Source organism: Cyanistes caeruleus, chromosome 12 (assembly GCF_971803275.1).
Source record: "Cyanistes caeruleus chromosome 12, bCyaCae1.hap1.1, whole genome shotgun sequence".
Lineage (NCBI taxonomy): Eukaryota > Metazoa > Chordata > Aves > Passeriformes > Paridae > Cyanistes > Cyanistes caeruleus.
Genome location: NC_141712.1, coordinates 8,381,106 through 8,407,766, shown reverse-complemented (window position 1 = coordinate 8,407,766; position 26,661 = coordinate 8,381,106). Strand labels below are relative to the sequence as shown.

The 26,661-nt window shown below is 38.8% G+C and overlaps 1 protein-coding gene and 1 long non-coding RNA gene across 4 annotated transcripts in view; one reads left to right on the top strand and one right to left on the bottom strand.

Annotated features, from left to right (window-relative positions):
* The first annotated feature begins 39 nt into the window (after positions 1-39).
* Positions 40-26,237, top strand: LOC111934647 (uncharacterized). 3 transcript variants are annotated; one of them, XR_015275227.1, is made up of 4 exons: positions 40-142; positions 403-509; positions 16,131-16,241; positions 25,144-26,237. It is a non-coding gene; the product is annotated as an uncharacterized LOC111934647 (long non-coding RNA). The 3 variants fall into 3 exon arrangements; XR_015275228.1 differs by lacking the exons at positions 40-142; positions 25,144-26,237 and adding exons at positions 18,938-19,018; positions 21,165-23,157 and having other exon boundaries at positions 369-509; XR_002867346.2 differs by lacking the exon at positions 40-142 and having other exon boundaries at positions 196-509.
* Positions 1,889-26,661, bottom strand: part of GPT2 (glutamic--pyruvic transaminase 2) — a 29,572-nt gene continuing 4,799 nt past the window's right edge. Inside the window, exons 2-11 of the mRNA XM_086847113.1 lie at positions 17,737-17,826; positions 16,154-16,262; positions 12,463-12,596; positions 10,283-10,526; positions 9,412-9,491; positions 8,708-8,844; positions 7,846-8,020; positions 6,912-7,067; positions 5,788-5,900; positions 1,889-4,598 (exon numbers count right to left, since the gene is read on the bottom strand). Of these exons, the coding sequence (XP_086703239.1) occupies positions 4,508-4,598; positions 5,788-5,900; positions 6,912-7,067; positions 7,846-8,020; positions 8,708-8,844; positions 9,412-9,491; positions 10,283-10,526; positions 12,463-12,596; positions 16,154-16,262; positions 17,737-17,826 (1,329 nt within the window). The 3' untranslated portion in view covers positions 1,889-4,507. The remainder of the gene's footprint in view (positions 4,599-5,787; positions 5,901-6,911; positions 7,068-7,845; positions 8,021-8,707; positions 8,845-9,411; positions 9,492-10,282; positions 10,527-12,462; positions 12,597-16,153; positions 16,263-17,736; positions 17,827-26,661) is intronic.

The following is a 26,661-nucleotide window of genomic DNA, read 5'->3' as shown; positions in this document are numbered from 1 at the left end:
CGGGGCGGGGACGAGCGAAGCCCGCGGTCCCCGGGCTCTGTCAGAAGGGAGGGAAGGGCGTGAGGGGAGGGCGGTGTGGGAGTGCCCCGTCTCGGAGGTGCCTCGGGCGTTGGCACCTGTCGTGACAGGACATGAGAAATGAGTACAAATTTAAAGGGGGGAAACTGGGGTTAGATAATAGAAATTATTTCCTGTGAGGGTGGTGAGACACTGGGAGCCAGGGAGGCTGTGGATGTCACAACCCTGGCAGTGCTCAAGGCCAGGCTGGATAAGAAGGCCTTGGGCAACCTGGCCGTGTGGGAGCCGTCGCTGCCCAGGCGGGGAGGGTGGGACAAGAGGACCTTTAAGGTCCAAGCCAACCTCTCAGCATTCTACGATTTAATGATCCTTATGCCCTGGCAGGAGCTGGACAGGCTCACACACACTCGGTGCTGGAGGCACAAAGGGATTGCGCTGTTTTGTTCCCCGTTTGGAGCAGCCCCGGGCACGCTGGAGCTGCGCTGGAGCAGGTGAGCGCTTCCACCCCGGGGACTGTGACCGGAGCCGGGCTGCCCGGGGCTGGGGCAGGCGGTGCTTCCCTGCCAGGGCTTCCACACGTGTGGGAAGCCTCAGTGCTCCATAGGAAGGGCCCTGTTTCAGAGCTCAGCTTTGGGTTTAGCTGAATTACTGCTGTTCAGTGTGCAGAACATGCAGGGTCTCAGAGCTAACCAAGGGAATAACCTGCTCTGTCCAAATGGTTACAGCTTGTGCAAGTTCTGATCAGATGAAGACAGGATTTAATAAACACGTAGTAACAGGGAACATTCGAAAGGCATGGATACACCAAGTATTGAATATATAAAAATATTCAAATCCACATAGTTAAAAATAGAATTCCTTGAAGGAACTTATCTTGCATGTATCTAAATTAAAAAAAAAAAAAATAATACCAGAGGTATTAATATCTTGGATTTTGTATAAATTTGAGCAAGGATTTGTGCAAAAGGACATTTAGATAATGCTTTAAAATACTAGTGGTTTTCACATGGTGTATACAGAGGCTGGAAGCTCTCTGAAGTGAGTAGCTTTTTCTTTATCATATGCATCTGGCACATCTCCTGAGCCAGACTGCACAGACTATGTCACTCAAAAACAGCTGTAAAAATCTGACTGACAATTCATAATATAAGCAATTTGTACCAGACCATCTTCTTGTTTGTAAAACAAACAACATACTCCACTTCCCACCCCCCCCCCAAAAAAAAACCTTTCCAGAAAAACAGGTGTTTCTGTTCCAGAAAACACTCAAAATCCTGATATAAAGAAAATAACATCCTGCTTTTGGTGGTTCTGGCATATGCATATATGTTTATGGAAGCAGGACTAGTTTTCCTTTCCCTAATTTTTTTTTCTTTGAAATTACCAAATAAACACCACTAAAGTAATTCTGAGGGGTCACTGCAAAATTACAAGATAGTATTGCTCTGTAAATTTAATCTCCTACAAGCTATGTAAGAAGTTTTTTAAAAAGGGAACTGACAACACCAAAAAAAGCCCTCACCAAAGCTTTCAGGACATTGTTGATCAGCCTCAGCTGCCTGGCTGATCCTCTTGTGAAGAAAGAAATCTGGCTTGCTTGACTCCTGGTTACAACTCCTTACATTATAGGATTAATTATGAGCATAAAGTTGCCTAAGAGCATCTCTATTTACAGTTCTGCACTGGTAGGGAATAGTTTTGTGGTAATAAGTTGGACAAATGTCAAGTCCATAAACTGGGGTGATGCAGAAATTAATGACCTGGTACATGGGTACTAAATATTAGTAAATACTGGTTTGAACACGGGATCAAATGTGTCATAGTGTAATCCAGCTGGTGTTGCTCCAGTGACATAGAAAACGGAGAAGTGTTACCATTTTTTTAACATTTGCTTTATTATCTGGAAGTCTCATACATCTGAAGTACTGTCATAAGGAGCACCTGGAGGAAGATCAAACCTAGAAGCATGCACTTGAAAGGAAGGATTGTCTGTAGTTAATGAAATATTTCAATGACATGGAAAACAAGCCTTTTTGTCTTAGGTTTACAGAATTGTTCCACGAAAATGCACATTAACCGTATCACAGTACATACAAATATTGTGTATGGACAATAGAAATCACCACCCTTCCATATGAGATGCATCAAGAATAAATTGTTATCCCTTAAAATGTCAGAAACAGAAAAGGCACCATAATAGAATGTTTAGAAAAAACTCAGTTTATGCCATTATATTTTGATTCAAAAGTGTAAGAATTGCTGTCCCGACTTAAAACAAAAAGCCTTTCACACCTGTAAATTATCATTATAAACTTGTAAATCTTTACATTTTTTTCCAGAAGTATCAGGTGCAAATGCAAGGCAAATATAAAATCTATTGACTTATTAGATTACAAATACTACCCCATGAAAAAGCTGTAGTTATAAAAATATAAAAAATATTCTAAGTCCCATTATTAGATCTTAGTTTCAATCTACACTGCATTAAGAGTCCAAAGCCAGATCTGATTTGGACACATTCCTAGAGCAGGAAAGTGCTGTTTGTCTTATTTTCACATCTCTTTTCTGACCTCCTCCCACGGTTTTGCTTTCTGGGTTTGTTTTATTAGTGCATATGAAGGATGCCCAGTGGAGAGTGCTGACAGGTTGTATTTTTCAATGGATGGTAGCAGCATAAGTGTGCTCAGTGTGCTCTCCTCCCAGAAGTGCACTGCTCTGAGGAGAAAAACATTTATTTTTTTTTTTTCTCCAATCCTCTGTAGTTGCTCTGTGTAGCAGCCGTGCCATTTCATCCATAACCTGTGACCCTGGCAGGTGACTGAGAAGAATACATTCTTCTCACAGGCCTCAGTAAGGAATTGTGAGAAGCTCATCCACTGCTAATGCTGGGTCATAGACTGGGGCTGCTGTGGCAAGGACAGTTATTGGCAACATCTCATCTTCTTCACGTGATAAATTGGCACAGGTTTATCTGGATGATGTTTCTCTAGCCCTTGGCTTTAGTAAGCTGGATCAGCAAAGAGTGTTGACCCAGTATAACAGCAACCTCACAAAGTGCCAGCAGACATTAAAATGAGTTTACTTCTAAATAATAACTTAATTACAAGATTGAATGTGATATTCTCAATGAATAAACTCTGTAAATGCTGAGCCTAAGCCTGACAAATGCTAATGCTTTCAGATCTAAATACTGAAAGCACTGTTCCTTTAGCCCTTTATCAGAGCTAGCAGAAGGTGTCCAGCTTCCAGCTCTAGAGAAACAGAAGCTGTCCTTTGTTTTGTAGGGAAGTTGGCAGAGATAAGTGGAGTCACTCAGCTGTACTAGATAGCCACCTCGTTCAGCTGGGCTTTGAGAAGCACTCAGGATCATTCAGCCAGCAGTAGGACTGTGGAAGATTTAAGTGTGAGCTGTACTTTATCATTATCTTTATGCTCAGTGCAAGACATTTTCCTTTAAATACCTTCCTCTTCATTAGAAATCAGCCCCAGCATTTCCCCTGGTAACAACGTGTCAGTCCTTGAAAGTTCCAGCTGGGTTTTGGCCAGCTAGAGGGGCTGTGATGTTTCCAAACAAATGTTCCCCACAGACAGAGTGGTTCTGAAAGGGTTGTGTTTTACCCTACTCGAAAGGATTGACTGTACTCACATCTGCTTTGGGACAGTAACTTACTCTGTTCCATGTGTGTAAAAGATGTGAGTTAACAGGAGACTCCTGGAGTTGTTATGGCAGGAAGTATTCAGTGCTCTTATGCTGGGATCATGTGTTGAATAGCACAGGAAGAAGAAGATTGTATTCCTTGTTATGTTTCAGTTTCATAAAAATACAGTTCAAGCAGACACCATTTTCACTCCTCTGATCAAAACTGTATATTCCATTCCAGCTATGCTGGGATGGCAGGATTCCTTTTCAGAATTTCAAAGGTATCTGCACATATCTGCTGAAGATTTTTTTTTTTTTTTTTAAATAAGCACAGTGTCCCTGCAAGCTTGATAAGGTTTGGAGAACACACTTAATAATAAAAACAACAAAAATTGAACTGAGCAATACCTATAATGTAGGAGTTTGGATTTCTGTTTAGTAGAATTCTAAGATGGGAAACACATTCCTATTTAAACAATTGAACTTGGAATTTCTGTTTTGTAAAAAAACCCACATGACAGTAGTAAGTTTAATGAGCAATTCCCTTCCCTTACTGAGTCAAAAGTTCACAAATGTAACTTTCAATCAAGGCACAAAAACATTTACTGACTTTCTTCTCACTGCTTTCTTCACATTCTTCCCCTTAAAAAAAAACAACTTGGTGTAACAAAGTCTTCTACACCAGACATAACTTTAATAGTCCAATAAGTTGTAGCAGTATCTGAGCCTGGTTCTATCTATTTTGAATTTAGTTAAATTAGATAAACAGCACATTCTCAGCACATCATTGTTCATTGTCTGCATTTGCCTTGAAGGGGAGGGGATGAAGGGGGAAAAGCCACAGTAGTTTCATGCATATTTTTCAAGAAACTTTATGTGGAAGTCTTTCACTTTCTCCAGTAGGATCTTCAGCTTCTCTACTGGAGGAAGAATGGTCATTCTGAAAAACAATATTTAAAGAAATAAAAAAAACCAACCCATATTATCTTCAGAACCAACTAAACTGTGATCTTTGCAGAGACCTTGAATAATCTCAAAGCACAGCAAGTAACATGTTTTGATGCGATTCTCTCATTTTTTGTATTTATACTTTAATTGAACTATACTATAAACTAGAGCTAATTTGTTTCTATTGGTTAGAATACAGGAATTCAAGAACTGTTACTTTCTTTTGAGTGGTGTAGAAGATTATCAGTAAGAAATAACAGCAACACAGTTTCCACTGTTGGGCAGTTGTGCCAAATTATACCCAGTTTTTTGACTTTAAGAATTGTCAGTTATGAGTGACATTTTTGCTTTAATTGAAGCATTAAAAGAATGCAACATCCCATTCTGCAGGTTTTAGTCCCTTTTTCCTTTCTTCTGCATACCCTGAAAATCCCATGGGGTGTGGATGCCTGGCTGTGTGCAAGAGCCACAGAACACAATAGTTTTCCCACACTGGTGCAGGAATGGACTCTCCAGGTTTTTCCTGGAGCTGCTTGCACCCAGGGATCTGACGCAGCTGGCTGTGTTGCAGAACTGTCAAGGCTAAAGATACCCCTGCCGTGTTGTTTCAGACTGAGGAAGACTAAATTCCATGATAAATTCTAGCTATCAGTGGCTTGGCTGGAGCAAAGTTCTGTTTATTGGAAGCAAAAGCAACAGTTTTGGTATTAGAATATTTAGTTCAACATCTCGTTTTTGCAAAGTTATACAGAGTGTTTAAGGAGCAGATTTATAGGGAAGATACTGCATTTTTCATGCAGTTTCTCCATACGGAAACACAGTTTAACCCCCTCCTGTCCACAAAAGAATGCAGGGCAATTTTTGTAATTCTAGAGCCAACTTTAAAATTAAAGTCTAAACTATCACTATTATTTGTGTTCCTGGAGAAGGCATTTCAAATGCCAGCATGTGAAAATCGAATACAATTATGCCAGCAAGCTGTGAAAACACCATAAAAACTTGCATAGCTCATCTAGCAGACCAGGTCTTTGACCTAGCTGTCAGTCCACCATAACTATCCAGTAGAAACTGAGACAACATAAACTGAAATAAAAATCCTTGTATTTAATCAGAAGAGAAAGAACTGGGATGATACTTTGCTTACTACTATTAATTTTCTTTTAAACAAACAGAAACTGTACCTGAAATGGTAGGTTCCTTCTCTCTGGCCAAATCCACTTCCAGGTACAACACATATTCCAGTCTCTTCCAGAAGTTTCATACAATAGAACATATCAGGTGCCATTTTATGAGCCTAAAGGAATGGATGCCTTAGAATTATTGAAGTCAAAATATTCCTAATATATAGAATTTTTTTTCCCTGAAACCTTATGTTACATTAATAGTTTCTTATTCAATTTACTAAAGAAGATGAGGAACAATTGCTAATGGGTCAGTTCACACTGAATTAAATGACAGTACTTCATGGAGGAACAGGGCTGAAGAACTTGCACAAAAACTCACTTCAAAAGAAAGGGTTTAAGTAATTTTGTTATTCCCCTTGACTTGCTTGTAACTTTTGTCAAAAGTGTGAAAGTTGTACTTGGAAAAATCTAAGGTGCTGACATTTGATAAGATTAAATTAATTTGAGAACTGTGTGTTCCAGTTCTGTTGGAAGTTACTATTTTTTCCCCCCAGAATAATCTGCTGCCTAGGAAGTCCTCTGATTAATAACTATGAAAAGTTCTTAAATATATACAGGTTATATACCTAATCAAATAAGCAGCTGAAAAACAGCCCTATTTTTGTTCTCAGCTGTGCTAATAAAGTTCCCTTTACAAAATGAGTATTACAAATTAGGTTTCAGAGCTCCACTTAGGAACAAAAAGATGTTATTATCAGTTATTATCAGTTATTAACATAGGTTACTGTCCCAAAGGCAAAAAGGTGAAATTTGTAAGGAAACTTCCAGCCCTCTTTCCCATTCCTGGTGTTTCTCTTGTAGGGTCAGTAGCACACTGCCACTCACACATGCTGGTCTCCTTAACCCAGGCAGGGGCAGCAATTTGACAGGACGAGCTACTCGTGTGACCTAAACACCAATGTCCCTGGGGACACCCTCAATCTGGGAGTCCTAGCACTGGCATGAAATGATCTGTTCTGTTTTCCGCTTTTCAAATAAAACCCATGTTATATTTAAGATCCTACACAGCTCATGAAATACTGCTTTTGTACTCCATCTCTGGAATCAAAGTTCATCATTAGAAGTGGCAGGCACAGGTGAGAGGAGGTTAAAATTGATTGGGGTAAGAATGACTGACTGACCTTTGCTTCCTCAATGGCTTTGGAAGGAATAAAGATCCGTGGGAAAGCGTACATAGCTCCTTGAAGGGGGTTGCAGTGAACTCCTGGGATCTTGTTAAACATGTCTTCTGTTAGTTTAGCTTTTTTGGCAAGATTGTTCAAAACAGATTCCTTCTCCTGTTTAAAAGGAAGGTGTTCAGTTGAAAACAATTCAAGCAGCAATAACAACACCAGGAGAAACGATGATGTTTCAAAAGGCTTTTCTCAGGTGAAACACTGGTAGGGCTTTGCTGAGCTGTTAGAGCAAACCATGTTCCAAATTCCAGCTGTGCTTTTAAAAACTGCAGTGCAAAAAGGCTTTAGCAGGATACAATTACAGTGCTGCAGACAGACAATAAACTGCAGAAGTCTCTGTCTGTGTGCCCTCTTCTTTACAGCCTTCTTCCTCAGCATCCAATCTTGGCTATTTTTAGAGACCATGTTAATTGAACCTTTGATTTGACTTGATAATGTAATATCTTAAGCCAGACTCAGCTTCATTTTTACAAGTGAGAAATTATATGTATACTTCAATACAGATTTTCATGTTGCTCAGTATATAGAGGTACTGGATATTTAAGAAAAAGAATAATTTTATAACTTTATTTAAACTTATATTCCTGTTTAGATTTTAGTAACAGCAAATCTTATTTAGTAAACATTTTTTCATATTAAACACAGGAAAAATGTTGAATTTATCAGCAAGAAAGCTGATTTGACAATGCCTTCCTAGTATTTTTAAATGTCATACTGAGTTAATTTTCAATACACTGCATAGTTCTGTAAATTTGTGTTAATACTAGATCATTCAAGGAGAAAGGAAAGAAAACTCTTGTTTCTCTGTGCATAATTTGAGTTCCCAATACTTAGGACAGATTTGGAAATTGCACAAAAGAACAAGCATGTTATTGCTGACCTTTATGAACTGTGCATAAGATTCTTCTCCAGGTACTGGAGGATTCACCACAATATCCATGGCTGCTTGTCCTGAGACTGGAGGACAAAGGCGAACAGAAAGCAGCTTAACGAGCTGTCCTTTAATTTCTGGGTGCAAGTTTATGACCTCCATGTAACCTCCTCTGTAGCCACATCTGTGACAAAGTTAACAGAAAAGATTGGTTAATCTCAAGTCAATAAATACAATGAAACAATGAAAATGACTGCAGAAGTGGAAAGACAATTGATGAGAATCTCACAATAGGTAAGATACAGCTTGTTGAAACAGCTGCCACACTGATAATGGTTTAAGATGGAGCTGCACGACATGTCCTTAAGTCCTAGTATCCCACACAGAGATAAAGGTGGACATGCAGCTTCCCTGGCAGGCAAGTTAAAAATTAACATGGATCTTTAATCTTCAGAACAAGAGCATATGGCTGTAGCAGCATACATTTAATGAAAAAATTCTTTTTCTTTCATCTCCTCCTCCCCAAACAACGAAACCCAAACATCTGTAATATCCCAGTGATTACTGAGCTGTTCCCTTGAATGTTGGAGGCCAACTTTCCTTTATCACAAGTCCAGATTGGGACTGTAGGATTTCACCTTTGTGGGACTGAGGCATTAGGTGTCTGAAATAAATACACTTATTATTTGGTACTTTGGAAACCACTGAGTTAATCCATTACTCTGTGCTTGTTTTTCTTTTCTTAATAGTCTTTGGTTAAAATTAATAGAGGATTAATTATGGTGGATTACCTTCAGGTCAGTAACATGAAAGGGCTGTCCAACCAGATTAATGAGGAAGATGAAATAAAAAAAAACTAAATCAGACTTACTCGCCCATGTATCCCTTAGAGGTGGAGTGAAAAGAGGCCAGCTCAACATTGTTATAGTACTCGGGTCCCATCTCATACAGAATCTTTTTGAAAGAATGAAACTGGCATCCTTCAGAGTACACATTGTCCTGGTAAACCTGAACAGTCAGAAGACATTAATGTGCTCTGTTCCCCCAACTAAGGATAAAACACGGCCTTTTAGAGAGGCAGATCTGAACTGAAGAAACAGTGCTTACACTCAAAACTTAAAAGCTGTTAGAAGACACAAGGTTCTTTGTTAAGTAATAGTTACTGTAATGATACTTGTTATCTGATGTGACCACACTTAAAGGCTGGGCCTTTGGAGGAAAAGTGAGCTTCTTTGTATGATTTAACTTTGTATGATTTACTTGTAGGTTTAAATTGATTTTCCATCTGTTCCTTCCATTTGAAGTGGTCTGAGCACCACAAGGGTTTTTAGGTCTGTTCCAGCAAAGTTCTTCCTTGTGTTCCCTACACTTTCTCTCTAGTTCAAGCCCAGATCAAGCCACCTGTTCTATTGATCCTTTCATACTAAGCATCTTGCATGTCTGTTCATGTCTTAATATGGTAACAGAGAGTCTAGTCTGTTCCCTGTACTTAAAAAATACCAATACCACACATGGAACAAAATTATACCTCGTATGAGTACTCTTAACTTTTGAGAGAACAGATTATTCCATTACCTCATCAGCCAGAAGAAAAAGTTTCTCTTCCCAAGCAAAGTGTATCACATCTTCAATGCACTTTCTGCTTTGCACCTGTCCTGTAGTTTAATTTTTAAAGCAAGAAGAAAGTTACTGGAGTGTTCACATACAAATCCTTTTACCCACACCTACTTAGATTACCAACTTTTCAAGAAGTTGAAAACCCTTGTTTTCAATGAGAGTTTTGAAACTCTCCTCTGAAAAGTGTTATTGAACTTTAGAATTTAGTTCACTAAGCATGAAATTAAGGAGCATTTTGGGAAGAATTATGGTACAAGGTAACTTAGTCCATCTCAAGCAATGGGAGTGTGAGATAGAGTAATCAATCAAGGACTAACAGAGTACTCTGTGTGTAGCATTTTCATCATTGTAAATGCTCACATGCATGATGGTTAGCTGGAAGCTAGCTTCTCACCAATCAACCTCAACTACTCAAGAAGCTAAATTCTGAGGGAGGCTTGCCACTGAGTTCTGAGTTATTACAGTCATTGCCTCTCAGAAGCCAAGAGGCTACAGGCCATGCCAGAGGCAAGATCTTTACTAAAGACCAAAAGTGCCTGAAAAGACCAAAAGTGACTGAAAGCCATTAGACAAGTCTGGAAAACTTCAGTGGAAGCAGCAGCTTCAGATGGGATCCAGTGAAGTGAGTCTGCTTCCTCCTTTCTGGAGTTCCACGATACTGAAAGTATGTTTCTAAAAGTAAAGCATACTGTCCTACTTAGAGCACTGATATCTGGAATTCAGCTTGACATATTTGATATGTAATTAGGATTTGCCTTCAATGTCAATTGAATGAAAAAGGAAAGAAAATGGTCTTAAAACCCCTTCATTAAACAAAATTCCTACAGACCTGTGGGATTTCCAGGGTTGATGATGCAGAGGACTTTTGGGTTGCAATATGCCTTAGCTTCATTCAAGGCACGGCGAAGTTCGTTCACATTTAGAGCCCAGCAATTTTCTTCATCCAAATAGTAGTTCACCTGGATAGCATCCAGTTCAGAGATGGCTGCTGAGTATAAGGGATACTGGGGTATAGGAATCATCACTCCTGTTCGAGATTTGCCATCTCCTGAGATCAGGATTTTTAAAATTGCCTGGGGAAAAAGTAGGAATTAAAAGAGGTCACACACCAGAATTAATAATATACTCTGGAATAAGTTACTAAACTTTCCTTGTATAAAAGTGTAGAGTTAAGGAGGATTTCTGTCCTAGAAGCAGATAGTCAAACAGAATTACTTATTTCCAGTTGTTACTGGCTGAGTGATGATGGTCTAAGCTTAATGGAATCCTCTCATGTCATAACTTCCAAAGCTCGTGCCTGATCAACTGCAAAATTTAGGACATTCTGAGCACAAGGCTAGAGGGCAAGTTGGAAACAGGAATATCAAGATCATGATTTTTCTGCTGTGCCCTGTTGTACGCAAAGAAGCTTTAGCTAGTTCTTGCTCATTGCCTTCCATTCCTTTTATCTCATTAACCATAAGAGACCAATAAATAAAACCAGAAATTATAATTGGGGCCTTGAGATTCTCACTTGGAACAGAGCAACCTGTTTTACATTAGGAGCAATTATGTTTTCATTTTCAAGCAACAGAACTGACCAAAATCTGCATGTCTTGGGATGGAAATCAAGTCATATGTAGATTATGCCCAGAAGATACAGGCAGAAAGGTAATGTTTGTGCTAAGGTGAGTCCAGACAATTTCCTTCTGCCCAATGGCTGTGTGATATGGAGGTTTTTTACATGTCAATTATATTAAACAGCACACAAGGGGCAGGAAGCAGAGAGATTTCTTGTCTTTATAACCACAGGAGAACTCTGGAGTACAGGTGCAATCAAAGCAAGCATCCTTATCAGCATGTAATTGGCATCTAAACCCAAAAATATCTTTTCTCTCAGCAGCAGTATCCTCTAGTTTCTTTGTGGTTCTAGTACAAAATCTGCTGTTCTATGCCTCTCATCACATACTCAGCTGCTAAGCTAATCATTTATAATCAACATAATTTTGTACCCACCACTAGTTTAAAAATATCAAGCATCCAAAACATATAATCAGGACCAAATGCATATTTAAAAACTCCTTAACACCCTCTCTCCCCTGAGGTGTGAAACAATAGTTGTTTTATCTTTAGAAGGGCCAAAGAATGAGACTCATTGTAGTGCTCACTTTACATCAGTGGTGAAATCAAATCAACATGATGCAGATTAGATGTGCTGCGCTGCCATTCCTGACAAGCTGCCAGTGTCAGAAACTCTGGAAAGCCAATTGACTGCAGACCTCTGGAGAGCTGCTCCTGCCGGATTCCTGCTGTCATTCTGAGCTCTGCCACTAGATGTCCTTTAAAAAACCACCTTCACCAACACACTGGCAAAGGCTGCCTTCATAAAAGCCAAGCTGCTGCTGCTCTATTGTGTGTCTGTGTGAAGGAGCGGTCTGACAGAGACTGCTATTCCTGTCTTAACTGAGGACCATCTCTGAACCTTGGTTGAACCCAAAGCCTGAAGTTTTTCTCAAACAAACTAAAATACACAAAGAGAAATAAATCTTTGGGATTTTCACTGGCATTGATCTGTATTAGCAGAGTTTACTTGGAAGAAGAGCTGAGACCTCTCACCTCTGAGGTCAATCCCTCTTCCCTCTGCCACTGACTGATACCCTCCAATCTTCAGTGTTTATGTTGTCTTAACCACTGAGAAAAAACATTATTTAGTCTGAGTGCACTGAATCTTCTAAATTTATATTTAGGCACCTGTAGTTCATTTCATATTACCTTTACAGAAAGGTACAATTTAATGTATACTAAGAGACTTTGCACGTGCTTCTTAGCTTACTCCTGACATTCACACAAGGGTTTCACTGGTTTGTTCACAGTATTGGATATTCATTGAATGTGGCTGCAGTATCTGCCAGACCAAACTCACAGGACTTTGTGAGACCAGAGTTTCAACAGGGATCATCTGTATTTGCAGAGGTAACTGATAAGCTACAGCTTGTACCAAGAAGGGACAGGTTTCATTTTAACACTTACAGAAATGCCATCGCTTGCCCCAGTGGTGAGATAAATGTTATCTGGGTCTGCAGGAACACCTCCATCTCTTCTTTCAATATATGAAGCAACATCTTCACGGATGCAATTTATACCTTGACTGGCAGTGTAGGATCCTGTAAAAATACAGAATGAGATGAGAATTGAGTGCAATGTACATCAGACTTTCTGTTTGCTAGCAAAATTCCTGAGCTAGTATTCTACAGAGTAGCTTGTATATGTGAGCCATATTTATGTGGACAGGTTTGCTTTTTTTCCATGGAGGAGGAAAGGGAGCTCATTTGTTCATAGAGCAAAATAATTAATTTGGAAGTAGATAAATACAGTAAGTATTACTAAAATAAAAAAATAACATACTGGATTGGTAAAAAGAGTGATTGCAAACCTATTTTTCAAACTGGGACAGCAATCCCATTTTTACTATCTTTCAGTTGATTTCTTTATGTTGCAAGCACTCCTGAATGTAAACAAACTTCTATTTAAGTAATGGGAACAAGGAACAGAGGTAGTATGTGCAATAGAAAGGAGAGTAACTTTTTTTAATCCATGATAAATAAAAAGGCTTTATTTGCAACATGAAAATAATGTATCATTTTCTCCCACAGTCTGAAACCAAAAAAGTCCTAAACTGCTTTTCTCCTTCCCCCACATCTCCCACAGCCACTTTTCAGCAGAAATGTCTAGAATCACCCCAATCTCATGTGCAGTTTACAGAGCACAGCTAATAGTCATAAATAAAATGAGATGTTAGATTCTCTGCTGAGAATGTGCAACACATAAAAAGTAAAAATAAGCCTAGGTCAAGGTGAGGAATGAATTCAAGCTATGGAGCCTAAGACTGATGGACAAAGAAGTGACAAGTGTACAGCTATTTTAGAATACTGTCAGGAAGCTGCAGAATCTTCTTTGCTTGTTGGGTGGAGTGGAATAATTATGCCTGACTTAACTCTTATCTCTCAGTTATCTGCTAGTAGTCTGCCTGGTAGGACTCCTGTGAAAGCATGATTTAAAAAGACAAAGAACCTTTGCAAGTACTGCACAAATGCATGGGACAAAACAGAGATTCAGGGCACAAAGTTCCCTGATGTCCTAAACGGTTATTTTTACAGGACTAGAAATTATACTGGGTCTGTGCACACGTTTTTGACCACAGCCAGGAGGATGCTGTTAAGGGAGGAAAAGAAACCTAAGCTGTCATTCTGTCTTGTGTTCCATTGGGTGCTGAGTCCTACCACTCTGAGGATCTACAGAATGTTTATTAATTGTACTCAGTTGATGGCTTTGAATAGAACCCGTGTTTGCGCTGTGGGATGTAAAAAATAAACACAACCCAAAAAGCTGCATATATTATGTATTTTTATATATAGGAGGGATGTCTCAAATGCCTGGAAAGATATGCCAGCTATCCCACATGCAAAGTAAGTGGTGTCAGTAGAATCCCGGAGTATTTGGATGTAAGAGAAGTTGAGGACACATCTGAGCCTTCATACATGGCCTGGGAGTAGCAAGACTCAAAACTATGAGTAAGGTTTTGCCAAATGAATGTTCTTTGGAAGTGAGGGTATTCTAGTTTACTTCCAGAGGAAATTTCATATTCATATTAACTTTATAATTAATACCTTTAAATAGGCAGGTACAGATATGGATGAGACACTTCAAATGGCTTTGACCGTATGTGGTGATTTCACCTTTGTGTTAGATTGCCAAAATTGTTGAAAAATAAGGTTCTGAACACAACACAGCAGGGCCAGTTTTTAATCTTTGCTTTTTCACAAGAAAGGCAATTTCTCCTTCTCAGCCGTGAAGAGAACAGCAGTAAGTTGTCAGACTACCAACAAAGTGATAGGGGTGATTTCCATTCAGCTGCACATCCCTGTGCCTCCAACTGCGTGTTTAGGGATGCTGTACAGAGGCTGATGAGCTCCGGAGGCCAAGAGGAGGGGCTGACATACTGTACTGGAGACAGGGAGGGTGGAGAGGGGACAGAATCCAGTACAGCACATCAGTAAAGTCTACAGTGGTTTTAGTTGTCAGGAATTTAGAGGTACAGCTGTTCTTGGCATAAATAATTTTAAGATAAAAATCATTTAGACTCCAGTTACTTACAGAACCTCAATTTAGCCACTGAAATCATCAGGTTGTATTCAGCATTATCATCTTATTTGAATACTGCAAGTGTTTCAGGCCTACTTCCTCAGAATCTACTGAGCTAACAGAAATGATGGGAAATGTGTGATGTCCTGAAAAAAAGGAACATATTTCTGAAATATTATGCAAGGCTAAATTCCTTACATTTTCCTCCAACATGTGCCTGTGGTGTCCCACGCCACCATGCCCTTAAGGGGAAGGGAGCACCAAATTCTGAGAACTCCTTCCACATCCCTGAATTTAAGAATCACTACAAAGAAAGACTGAGTCAAAATTCAAATGTATCCCCAGTAACTCCAATGTGCAAGAGTACTATGTGGATTTATTGTTCCAAAGTAAAAGAGGAAAGGGATTCATTAAGCAAGAGGAACTTCTCAGTTTTGATAAATGTGTTTTTAATGGTCTACATTAAAAGACAAACCAGTGACAAAGACAAAGAAGGTGAAGATAAAACACATTCTGTATTAGGCTGTGCTGTTAGGAATAGTCCAAGCTTGAAATACTGCTAATGCAATCACTGTTTATGTTCTCTTCGTTTTATTATGTTTTGTTTATTTTATTAAGTTTCACAGCACCTACTCTCAAAATATACCAGGGCAAATAGGCACTGCAATCACAAAGATTAAGAAATATGCCAATTACTTTAATAAATCCTCTGAAATGTCACTGTTTGCATACTTGAAAGAAGGTAAGTGTGCCAGATTCTTTGCTGCACCCAGCAGCTGTAGCAGTATCTGCAGAGCAGAAATTCTCATGGCATTTGCCAGGCACAGTCACTAGATGAAAAAGAAATTGTCTCTTCCATTTCCTTTCTACTAAATATGCAAAGTTTGAACTTATTTGGATATGACATGCACTCCTGTAGGAACAGTGGTTGAAGAACAGAGCTCTATAGTTCTTTCAAGAGTTATTTTTCATTGGAGAAAGAGAGCTTTGACACCTTCAGTTAAAACAATCTCAGCTAGGTAAAAGACTACCATCTTTCAACAGTGTAGCTTTCCTTTAGCAGAGGATTATCACCTTAGTAACTGAATTTCTGGTACCCCAGAAAACATACTTGAACTGATATTTCAAAATTAAGATCCAGGAGTGTGCACTGGATCAGCTGAGATGGACACATATTGTTTGTTGACACCAGCATTACAGGAACAGTGGACTCCTTGGCAAAGAAAAACAACTGGAGAAGGTAAAATTGTAAAACCCTCCACCCAGTCTGCAGGAGACGCAGAGCTCCGGATCAAGAGATGTCACACCAACAGATCAGAGCCTCATTAGTACTCTCTGCCACTTTCCTGGTACATAAAAATCTCAGCATTCCCTTTAGAGTTATGCCTAGATGTTATTGTGGCAAGGGCTCCATAGCTGTATAACCCTCACCTTCTCCTCTGTGACAAGTCCCGCCAAAAATTTGCACCATTGGTCACCACCCACAGGTCACAGTGCAAACTTGCCCCATCAGCTGCAGCTACTGAAAGCACCTTTGTTGTTTCTAACATCAACAGGAGCACCTGGAACAGAGCCTTACCTAAGCTGTTTCCTCCACAACCCTGCAAGATCCGCCTGGCACGCTTTTTGGCATCTTCTGGAAAGCTCGGGCTGTCCAACAGGTTTGGGTATGTGCACAGGGCCACTACCTGGAGTGCCAAGAAAATGTCAATTGGCCACTTTTCAATGGTTATTTTAAGTTGATGATATTATGTGAACTTTCATTGGAAATGAAGATCACAAACACTGGCTAATTTAAAACACAGGTTATTGATGAAGAGTTTGCAGGTGGTTTTTTTAAGGGTTGTGCTCACAGAAGAGAAAAAATCTTAACCAGTTCCAAGTAAAGCTGATAAAAACAGTCCTAGAATTATTAACTATTTGTATTACAGACAGTAAAGATTCCAGGTGAGCTAAGCATAGTGCAAACACAGTAAAGCACAGTTAATTATTCCTATGTTATCTCTAAGCAGCTCTATCCTCCACTCTTTGTGTATTACTAGCCTACTTTTATTGACAAAAAATCAAGACTTTAAATATGGAGCAGAACTGAGAAACACAATCAAATTTTGAAGTCACAGTGACATGTTCTAATAATCCTTCCCCAAAATAACTTCTAGTTCTTACTGAATTGAATTCTTGGGAAATATTTAATTAAAAAAAGGAGTGGGGATATAGAACACAGTAAAAGTAGAAACAGAACCCAGCAGAATTAAGTTAATGAAGGAATGTAAGACACAAAGAATTGAGAGGTCTCTTTTGAGATCAGCTTAGTTTATTCCAGTCTCTCTCATTTTTATGCTTACATGGTGTAATATGGATAGGCTGTTGTCATCTTGTGGGACAATGACAATGAATTAATCCATGTGTGCACACAGTCATGGGGAGAAAGGATTTCCCATTTTATTTAATAACATTGGAATAACCTGCAATACATTTGAATAATTTATAAGAAGCTCAGGTCTATCTAGTTTGCTGCATAGCTTAATTTTATAATCTTATCACCTTAGTTTGGTAAGGCTCCCGTTTGTCCTGGAACTCTCTGAATTTACATTATTACAGACAGAAGATTTTACATGAGGGTGTGAGGGATGCTCAGAAAGTAAGATAATACTCATTTTAACCTTGTTTGTATTTTCGGAATAATATACAAATATGAATTCTGTTGGAATCTTTCCTAAAAGTTAACCGACCAGTTAGCTTGCCCAAAGGTAAAATGTGCCAAGTGAGACAGAGTACAAGTAGTTGAACCCAGCTACGTGTAGATTTCAAAGTATTCTCTCAGATGAAGAAAGGCTTTTGTTTTTTTCTTTAAAGAGAACCACTTCCTTTCTTGAACAGCATTGTTGATAATTAATGTGTTGACTGATAACACAGAAGTGGCAGGAAAAAGTATGGGTGGGGAATGATATGGAAACAAAGGAAAGCTACTGTGTTAAAAGAGGACAATCAGGGTATAGCAATCCAATAGAACTTTGGCTCAGAAATGAACATTTTAATTCTTTACAAAAGAACTATTTTAAGTCTAGCTGCATCTAGGGAATCATTTATACTAATGCTGCTATCAGGCAGCTTTAATGTATTCTAAATAAAAAGAATAATAATATTTCATAGTACTCTTACCTGACGGAGGAAGGTGATTGGTCTCTGTCCCATTGCATGTGCATCTCCAATGTTGGCTTTAATCACTTCAGTAAAAGGTTTTTTGATTCCCTAGAAAGGGACCATTCAGAATGTTTTGTTAGGGCTGAAGTAGAAGATTCATTTTTAGTATCTGTCATGTGGCTGTAACTAAACAGTGCCTGATCTCAGAACAGCTATAGTGTTTAATGTAAAGCTTAATGCATTTCTTACACAATACTGCCAGTAAATCTTAATTGGTTTACAGAAATTGTGTTGACTGTGACACATTTTTAAATGATAGGCTGGCTTTTTTTTCCTGCTAGCTGCAAGAGGCTGACTTGGCTGGAAACTACACTTTGAAGTAGAAAAGATGAAAAAAGGCATTTTGAATTGTTGGCATTAGAGCAACTTCTTTGAGACACCTAAGGGAAGAATGGATCAGTCAGGAAGCTAAAAAGAACTTGAGGCTATTTGAGATACCATCAACAAAAGAAACCTCAAGACCTTTAGTTCTTTCATAGTAAAAACAGTAAAGATACTGCTTGCTTGTTTATTTTATACTTAGATTAAGTATTCCTTGTATGATGACCCCACTTTTCCATGTAGAGATGTTTCACAAAATATATCATAGTGAGGCTCTGTATGATAAACAGCAGAAGTGCTAAATAATCACCATGAATATTTAAAAGCTTCCTGGTCTTCAAAATCTGAACAGCCAGACATTTTTCCTGTGAGAAACTGAATACATCATGAGAACACAGGGAAAGAAGTTAATGAATGTTGATTAGCAATCACAGCCCTTTAAAAAGCAAAATAAAATAAGAGCATAAAAAAGGCAAGGAACTGACTGCTTGAAAAAACCACCATTGGTTTAAATAAAAAAGATTAATTGAAAGTAAAGGCCAACATTACAAAAAGAATAAGTGAGAAAGGCAATAATAAATTTAGAGTTGTTCTAATGTACATTTCAGAGATAGTAGGGAGGCATCCTAACAGTGACAGAATTGTCATGTGGACTAAGGAACTGCAAAATCAGACTGATTCATTTTCTGTAGAAAATTACCTATAACAATTTGCTCTGGGTATGGACTCAGAAAGCCTCTTCCTGGTCCATGTATTTACAGCCAATTACTGGATCTGGATATTGAATATGTGGCTGGCAAGCCTTAACTAATTTTTGCTTTTCCACCGTGTACTACAGTGCTGGACTTCAATGACAATCCAGAAGCTAAATGTGAAAACAACAGTAATACAACTACTTACCAGGAATACAGATTCCCAGGTATGCCAAGATTTGGATATTTAAGGCTGCATAATCCCCAGTACCCCACTGGATGGATCCAGTCCATCATATATCCCAAGAGCCTTTGGGTTTGTTTTTTTTCTTTTAAAATTAAATATGGAGTTAGAAATGGCATTAGGACCAGACAATTTGGCTTACATGATCCTGACTGAAAAGGGTCAATTTTATATGGCCTTACATTTAGCAGCAATTGAAAAAAAGAAAAAGTTCACTTAAAATAATTGAAAGTGACACACTGAGTCTATCAAGTCATATTCTTTCATGCTTGTTGATCTAAGTGAGCCCCCAAATTAAGGGCCACATTTCAGCTCTAATAAAGAATTAGAAATAGGGATCAGATAGACATTACACTTATTTGAGGCTGAAGTTTAGTAATTTACGATTAATGTAAACAGCTAAAAATATGTTCTGTTCAAGCTATCCGGGGTCCAGTGACAGCACAACACTGTTTCATTCTAATTACAAGCAAGTAGGAAGAGAAAGGTATATGTAGAATAATAAATTCCATTTGCTTGAAATGAAGAAAAATTCCCACATATTTTGGTTGTATTTGGTCCTTACAGCAAATTGAATCAGTTTCACTAGATTTGCAAAGTAATACAAATCTGTTAAGGAATATGGATGATACTTTCTTTGCCTTAAGTTAGGCAGTCTTAAAACACAGCAACATGAAATAGAAATACTCTGATTTAACAGATTAAAACCAAAAAAACCAACTCCGTAACATAGAAATACCTTACATTAGACTAATTATAATTTTTGCTCACAAATACTATTGTGTTCTGCAATAAAAAATAGCTGCTTGGTGAAATGCTGAAAGGCACCTGGCATTTTATAACATGCTTTTGGAGTTTTTATAGAGGTACAGCCTTTAAAACAAAGGTAACAGACCATTTTTCTGCCTATGTCAGGTTTATTGTAAATAATGTCATAGCTTATTAGGACTGATGCCATATACATCTTTACCAGGGCCAAACTCAGTGTTTTTGCCATCACTGCAAGTATAGAATCATCACCTACTCCAGAAACCCCACACTCCCTTTGCTTCTTAAAGGATGGAACAAATAGCAAAGCATACACTATATGTATGGTAAAATCTAACAAGATTTTATAGTTCTCTCACCATAAAATCTTGTTAGAGAAGGAATACTGTGTTTTCTGGGTGGCACACAGTTTCCACATGGGCTTAAAGGCCAATGGCCCTCTTGACTAACTTATATTTCTTGATCTCAGCTACAAGATCTGTTGTCTTTTTTTGTCTTTCAAAAGAGAAATGCTTTTAAATAACTGGAGCCTTTTCCTTCCCTGACAATGAGTTAAATATCAGCAATTCTTTAGAACTGTCTTCATGAGACTTGCTGTATCCTCTCCTAGTGAAATCTATACAAAAATTGCTATGGCCATTCAGTATTTTTTTATTACTTGATTTCTAGTCTCTGTGGAAAAAAAAAAGGAGTATCAGAAGTTGTTCAGATTTAGTTTAGAACAAAAAGTTCTAAACAAGTTCTTAAAAAAAAATCTAATGAAGTTCTTTAGAACAAAAAGTCCCATCTTACAGTTTCAAAAGGAAGGAACAGAAAACAACAACAGGCAAGAACAAGTGCCGAATGTTAATGGGTCAAAGTCTCAAAGCAGGGATATCAGAAGCTGGCAGCAAGGGAAATCCAGACAGTGCCTGTGACTCTGCAGATGGGTTCAAGGCAGAATTCTGCTCAGATCCATCAGACAGAGCAGCATCAGTCACCGGCTACTTGTGTCAAGGTTTCACCCGTGGTGATGGATGTGGGAATCCAATGGGAGGGATATGCCAAATACTTTTTGAAAGGTCTGTGGAAAGACCTGTGTGAAAGGAGGAAATGTGCATGTGATGTTGATAATCTTAATATCAAATTGTAGAGCAGCAGGAAAAGGGCTGCAACAGGTCACAGATTTATTTCAGTGCAGTTGGCTAAGCAGTGACCAAGCTTTAACCATGTCAGCAACACACCTGAGTGGAAACATGAGTTGAAGTTATGTCCCTGTAAGCTAAAGAACACACGGGGAGCAGGAACTGGGCCACTGGAGTGGCCCTCCTCTAGGGATCCCCCACAGCACTTGCCTATGGCTCATCCCCTCCCTCTCTCAGGATACAGGCAGGCTTGCAAGGTGTGCTCCAGAGGCAATCTGGCTGGATGGAAGCAGGCAGAACTATGCAGAAGGGAAGCTTGCATAACAGGAACTCTCATAACAAACTCGTGAGCAGTAAGTTCCAGACTGATTCTCCTGCCTGGTGAAGAGGGTATAAACCACATCAAGGAGGAGAAGCAATGCCCAGCCCTACAAAACAAGCTCTGCTCCAGCCTCCTGCCTTTGGCGTCACCTCACGCTGTGCTCACAATGTGATTCAGCTTCAGCTCGGAACAAGGCCAGGCTCCTGCCACTCTTCTGACAGTGTTAGCAAACAGATTCGTGATAGTAGCTCTTTTTTAAAGCTGTAGAAGCCATCTTTCACATGTGAAGGAGAAAATATAAAAGATGTACTTCCTTTTAGTAGCCATCTTCTGGATAATGAAAGGATTTTAGTGAAATAAAAGAATCTCCCAGGATTTGGATTATGCCCTTTGTAAACCCTTCAACAGTTACTTCTGATTCTCTGCTCTTTTGAGAGGAGATGCATCTTTTAAGAAACCTGATGAAACCTGAAGCAAGCCAGACACAGTTATTCTAACAACTGTATCTAAATATCACACAAAGTTGGGAGAAGGGATTTTTATATACAAACTAGAATTCAATACAAAGCCAGTACAAATCTTTATGCAGTTAACCAGGTTTGGGGAAGTTTCCTCTTGCCCTAGACATCCCCAGAGTCCCAGGAAACCCATCAGGAAAGGACAACAACATAAAATGATGAGCTGTCTCTCAAGAAGAGAGTCTTGACACAAGAAGTGTTGGGAGAATTACTTGATCAAAGAAGCAATGTGATGCCAGAACATGGCACCCCAAAGAACTACCATGAGGGCAACGCCCTGCCAGGAGCTGCTTTGTCCCTTAGGAGCTTGAATGAACCTGGAGGTTCCCTTTACAAAGGACATCTGACAATGCTGGCAAACTGCAAAATACCAGTGTGCCCAGAAAGAGGAAAGAAGGGTGCAAACTGACCTGACACTATCTTTGTTAAATCTTCAGCAAATTTCAGAGGAAAACCATCAGTCTGGAGAGAGCATGTGTAGATTTGGTAATGGCAATAGGAAAGAATTGAAAAGAGTTCTCTTGAGGAGGCCACGAAAATGTGAGCTGCTTTTAATCCCAGAAGAGAACCTTGGTATTACAGCAATTTTTGAATTTCAGAATTTGCCTGCTCCTGGCTGCTCCCAATTGTTTCATTTTCATTGCCACTGCTTTGTGCCTCCTCTTGATGGTTATCAGGCAATAACATCACACTATGAAAGACTCTACTATTTCCTTGAGATTGCTTTTGCTGTGACTTGCACAAACAAGCTGTACAATCAGAGCTGGCAAACCCAAACACTTCAGCATAGCTGAGATCTACGCTGTAGTAGCCAAGTTGCTTGTTTGCTTTTTTCTCTCCTCCTCTCAAAAGGCAAGAAAGCACTGCCCAGAGGCCCTTAACTAATAGGGACCTGAAGACCTGAATTAGCATTCCAATCTTTTCATTGAAACAGCTCACAGCAGAAAAATAAACCTGACCTGCTTAACATGGAGTAAGGCTTTGAGTTTGTATTATGCTTGTGTAATTCAAGCTGACATGAGCTGTTTTAGGGAGGAAGGAGAAGGCAAATTCTGGATTTTGACTTAAAATGGCAGTGATGACTTGCATACCCCCTCATATCACATGAGAAAATCTGTGGGGCTGACCATTAATTGGCAGATCTGATTCAGAGACTACAGAAGAGGACTTATCCTCAAGTTACTTTTGCCTGACACATTGCTCAGAGTGGATATGCACTCAGAATTTTTGCCCATATAGATGAAGAACTAGATTTCATAACAGAATTAAATGACAGAATTAAAATAATGCTCATTAAAAAGTGATTAGACATTAAGACCCTCTTAACTTGGAGAGTTATTGGAAAAGGTCTATTTTAGAATAAATTTTGCTAATGTATTCAACCAGAAAATATCAAAAACTGGATTCTGTGGGTTGTGAGCTTCTGAACACATGATTTTGATAATTGTGCTCTTGAAACCAGTTTTCTCTCACCTTCATCTCCAGTAGTTTTTGCCCTCTTAAAAACCATGGGTTTTACTACAGATTCACTTATGTATGCAACATGTACAGACAACTGAGGAACAACAGTTCTGTCTTAATGAGGTCAGATGCTCTTGCCTGGAAGATACTTTCTTCGTGTGCACACAGTCACGTATTCAAAGCAGAAAATTATAGGATGGTAATTTAAGCTTAACATCTTTCATTACTGGGTGTACCAGTCAATCTTGTATCTTTTTCTTGGCATGTTAAGTTATATTTCTGCATGTCATTGTCTAAATTGTGTTTTATCTTTCCAAAACTCCCAGGGACACAGTCAAATCACATTTACAATTAAGGCTGGATTCTAAGTCAGATTTTTTCTACTCAATTTAAAAGCTTGATGAATTAGTGAGGGAAAAAAAAAAAAAAGAAAAGAAAAAAAGCTCTACAGTATTTTAACCAAAATACTTTAGCAGAAGCTGCCTGAGATTTCAGCTACCAAAGCAGAAGGATTTTGGTAGTTTTATTGTCTAAATAGCAATGTAGGGAGTGAACAAGTGGCTTGAATAAACGTGAAACAGGAACCTATTTGCAATAATTATGCAAATGAAAAGCGTGGGCAAAGGAGATGAATGTACAACCCTTTAGCTGTAAAGGTAACAGAAAAATATGGGCTTCTGTGTATAGAAACTGTATAATGCCATTGAAGGCCCATGGCTCCAGGCCCAGGGTTGGGATGTGTTACCCACCTGTGCTATCTGAAGGAACTTCCTACATGCTACCAATTAAATACCTGCACACCATCCCTCTCCCCCTTTCCACCCTACAATTCTCTTCCAGTAGCTTGAAAGTTTGGAAGAACCTTGCGTGCCTTACACCGAGCCAGGCACTGCTCCCAGTGTTACCTGAGCTGACTTGCAGATCCTGGAATGCTGTTTAATGTGCACATGCTTTGCAAGGAGATGTAAGGCAAAACCTAACACAGAACTTGACATTATGTAAAACCCAATCAGGAACTGGGAAGAAAAGGAGAGTATAAGTGTAATGTCAGAGTAACAGATATGAAGGGATTTTCCATAATAAGGTCAGTTAAAATTAGCATGAATCCAAAGCAACAAATCAGGTATGTGTCCTGCCTGTGTACAGATAAGTTCATTTGTTATTACTGAATAGGTAGAGAAGGGCTCTGCTCAGAGATTGTGTTATCCTTGCATTGAATTTGTATTCAGGAGCAATTTTCTAGTCTGAAATGTAATTAAAGTCAATACTTGATACCATGGCCATCTGTTAGCAAGTCTACACAAAGGGGGTGGAAAAAAGGTCTTATTTGATTGAGTTCTATTTAGAATGCAATCATTCATTAAAATATGCCTGTACTCTAGCTTGCTTTAAAAAGTTGCTAGAAACACTACGGAAAATGGTTGGAATCAGTTTTTTCTGTCATCTTAGTAAGCCAGAATCAGCTGATTGCTACCAATAGCTAAGAGGAAGAGAAAAAGGGTTTTCACTTTTGAAGCATTACACAACTTCAAAATTATGAAAAAAAGGTTCAGGAAAGTAATTCAATCACTGATTTTGCATGAAGAGTTCCATCTTGAAAGACTTAATGTAGATAAAGTTCTGATTTTCCACCTAAATGAATACAGGTCACAAGACAAAAAAACTTGTGAAATCCAGGTACAGCACGCCCCACCTGTATTGGGCGATCAATCTTCATCTGCTTTAACTGAGCATTTTACTTGTCACTTACATTGGCTTAGTCCCAGGCATACAAGCTAAAACTAATGCCTCATTTTTAGTTATTTTTTTAAGTAATACCCCTTCAGTTGTCCAGTCAGAGACTTCTTGAGTAACATTTTAGTCCTCATTTCTATGTGCACTGTGGACTTAGAGCTCCTGTTGTGATCATTTGCAGTTAATATAGAGAAGCAGCAAGTGCCAGAGAGAAAAACAGAGGAGCTACTCTTTGGGATCTGAGACAGCAGAACAAACCTCAAGGAAGATGAAAGCTTCAAGAAGCTGTTTTATAGTCTCCATAACAGCTGAATGAGTTACACAAGAAGAGTAACTGAATGGAACCAAGTTTAAACAGGGAGAGCCTCTATTACATCTGATTAGACAATGGCTGCATTTAGGGTGCTTTTAGTTTAGAAACAAATTACCTAAAGGCATCTGGGCAGAACAGGATAAATGCAGATTTACTGCCATTGCTTCACCCCTGAATGTTCTTGTTACCCCCAGCACTGCAGTGCTTCCACCTCATAGCGGGGAGCCTGTGCTCTCCTGCCTGTGCAAAGCTCCTTCCCCATCAGATGTTGAAGAGTTGTTATGGGGCAATTCTTGCTGTTAGTGAAGAGTGGCCATGGATCTGGAGATGCTTTGGGGCATCCCCTTCCTCTGCCAACTTCAGTCTTTTCCCTTTATCCAGCAGTGTTAATTCTGCTGGCAGAGCTTGGCCTAACTGTGTGAGCTAAGATAGAGCGGGACAGAAAAAGCTGTACGACTTAATAAAAAGGAAACAAAGAAGCCATTGATGTGTGAGCACACAGAATTAAATTTCAGACACACACAGGCAAAAAATAGACAATTAGATAACCTATACGATTTCATTTATAAGGAACCTAGGTATTACTCAACACTGTATGCTTTTGCAGACAGCTTGATTAAACAAGAGAATGAATAACAGTATTTTAAACAGAAAAGCAAAGAGGAATGAGTAACTTGAGAAATGTGGAAGCAAGTATTTCTGCTTCCTTAAGTTGATTAGTGCTCTCTGCAGATACACTGTCTTAACTTTTGCACTAATTTTTGTCCTCTTTCCCAGCCAGCTGGGAGGTTTGTTTGACTTGTGTTAAGGCATAGTCACCTCTAGGAATGCTGGTAGCCTTATCAATGGCAAACATTATTTCATGAGACTGGTTCCAGGAAAAAAAATTAAATGGAAAATGCCACATAAGTAGGCACAACACAAAACTGACATAAAAGTCTTTTAATAAAGTGATTGACAACGATTGGTGTTATATTTTTTTCAAAAGCACACAGTAAGTTTTTCTCTCTGCCAGTGATTCAGCTGGTAACTGGAGTAAGCAGGGGAGTTGGGAGGAGTTGGTGAAGGGCCTTTTATATTTGTTTTGTGAAGTAATATCTCCTGCTCTGTGATGTTAACTTGAAAACAAACATACTCAGTGAGAACACTGGAAGATTTTATACTCTGGAAAATGTATCCACTAGGGAAACCAGTTTCATAAACATAACGACACCTTTATAAACAAGTTTAAAGGCAAAAATCAAAACAGATGTTCCAAAATTAATTCTCCATCACCATGCTGAAGTTTTAAAGTGAAATTCTAATTAAAAAAAAAAAAAAGGAGGCTGTTTGTAATAATTATTGAGTTAGACGTAAATAGTTGATGCATATACTACAGTGAACTCA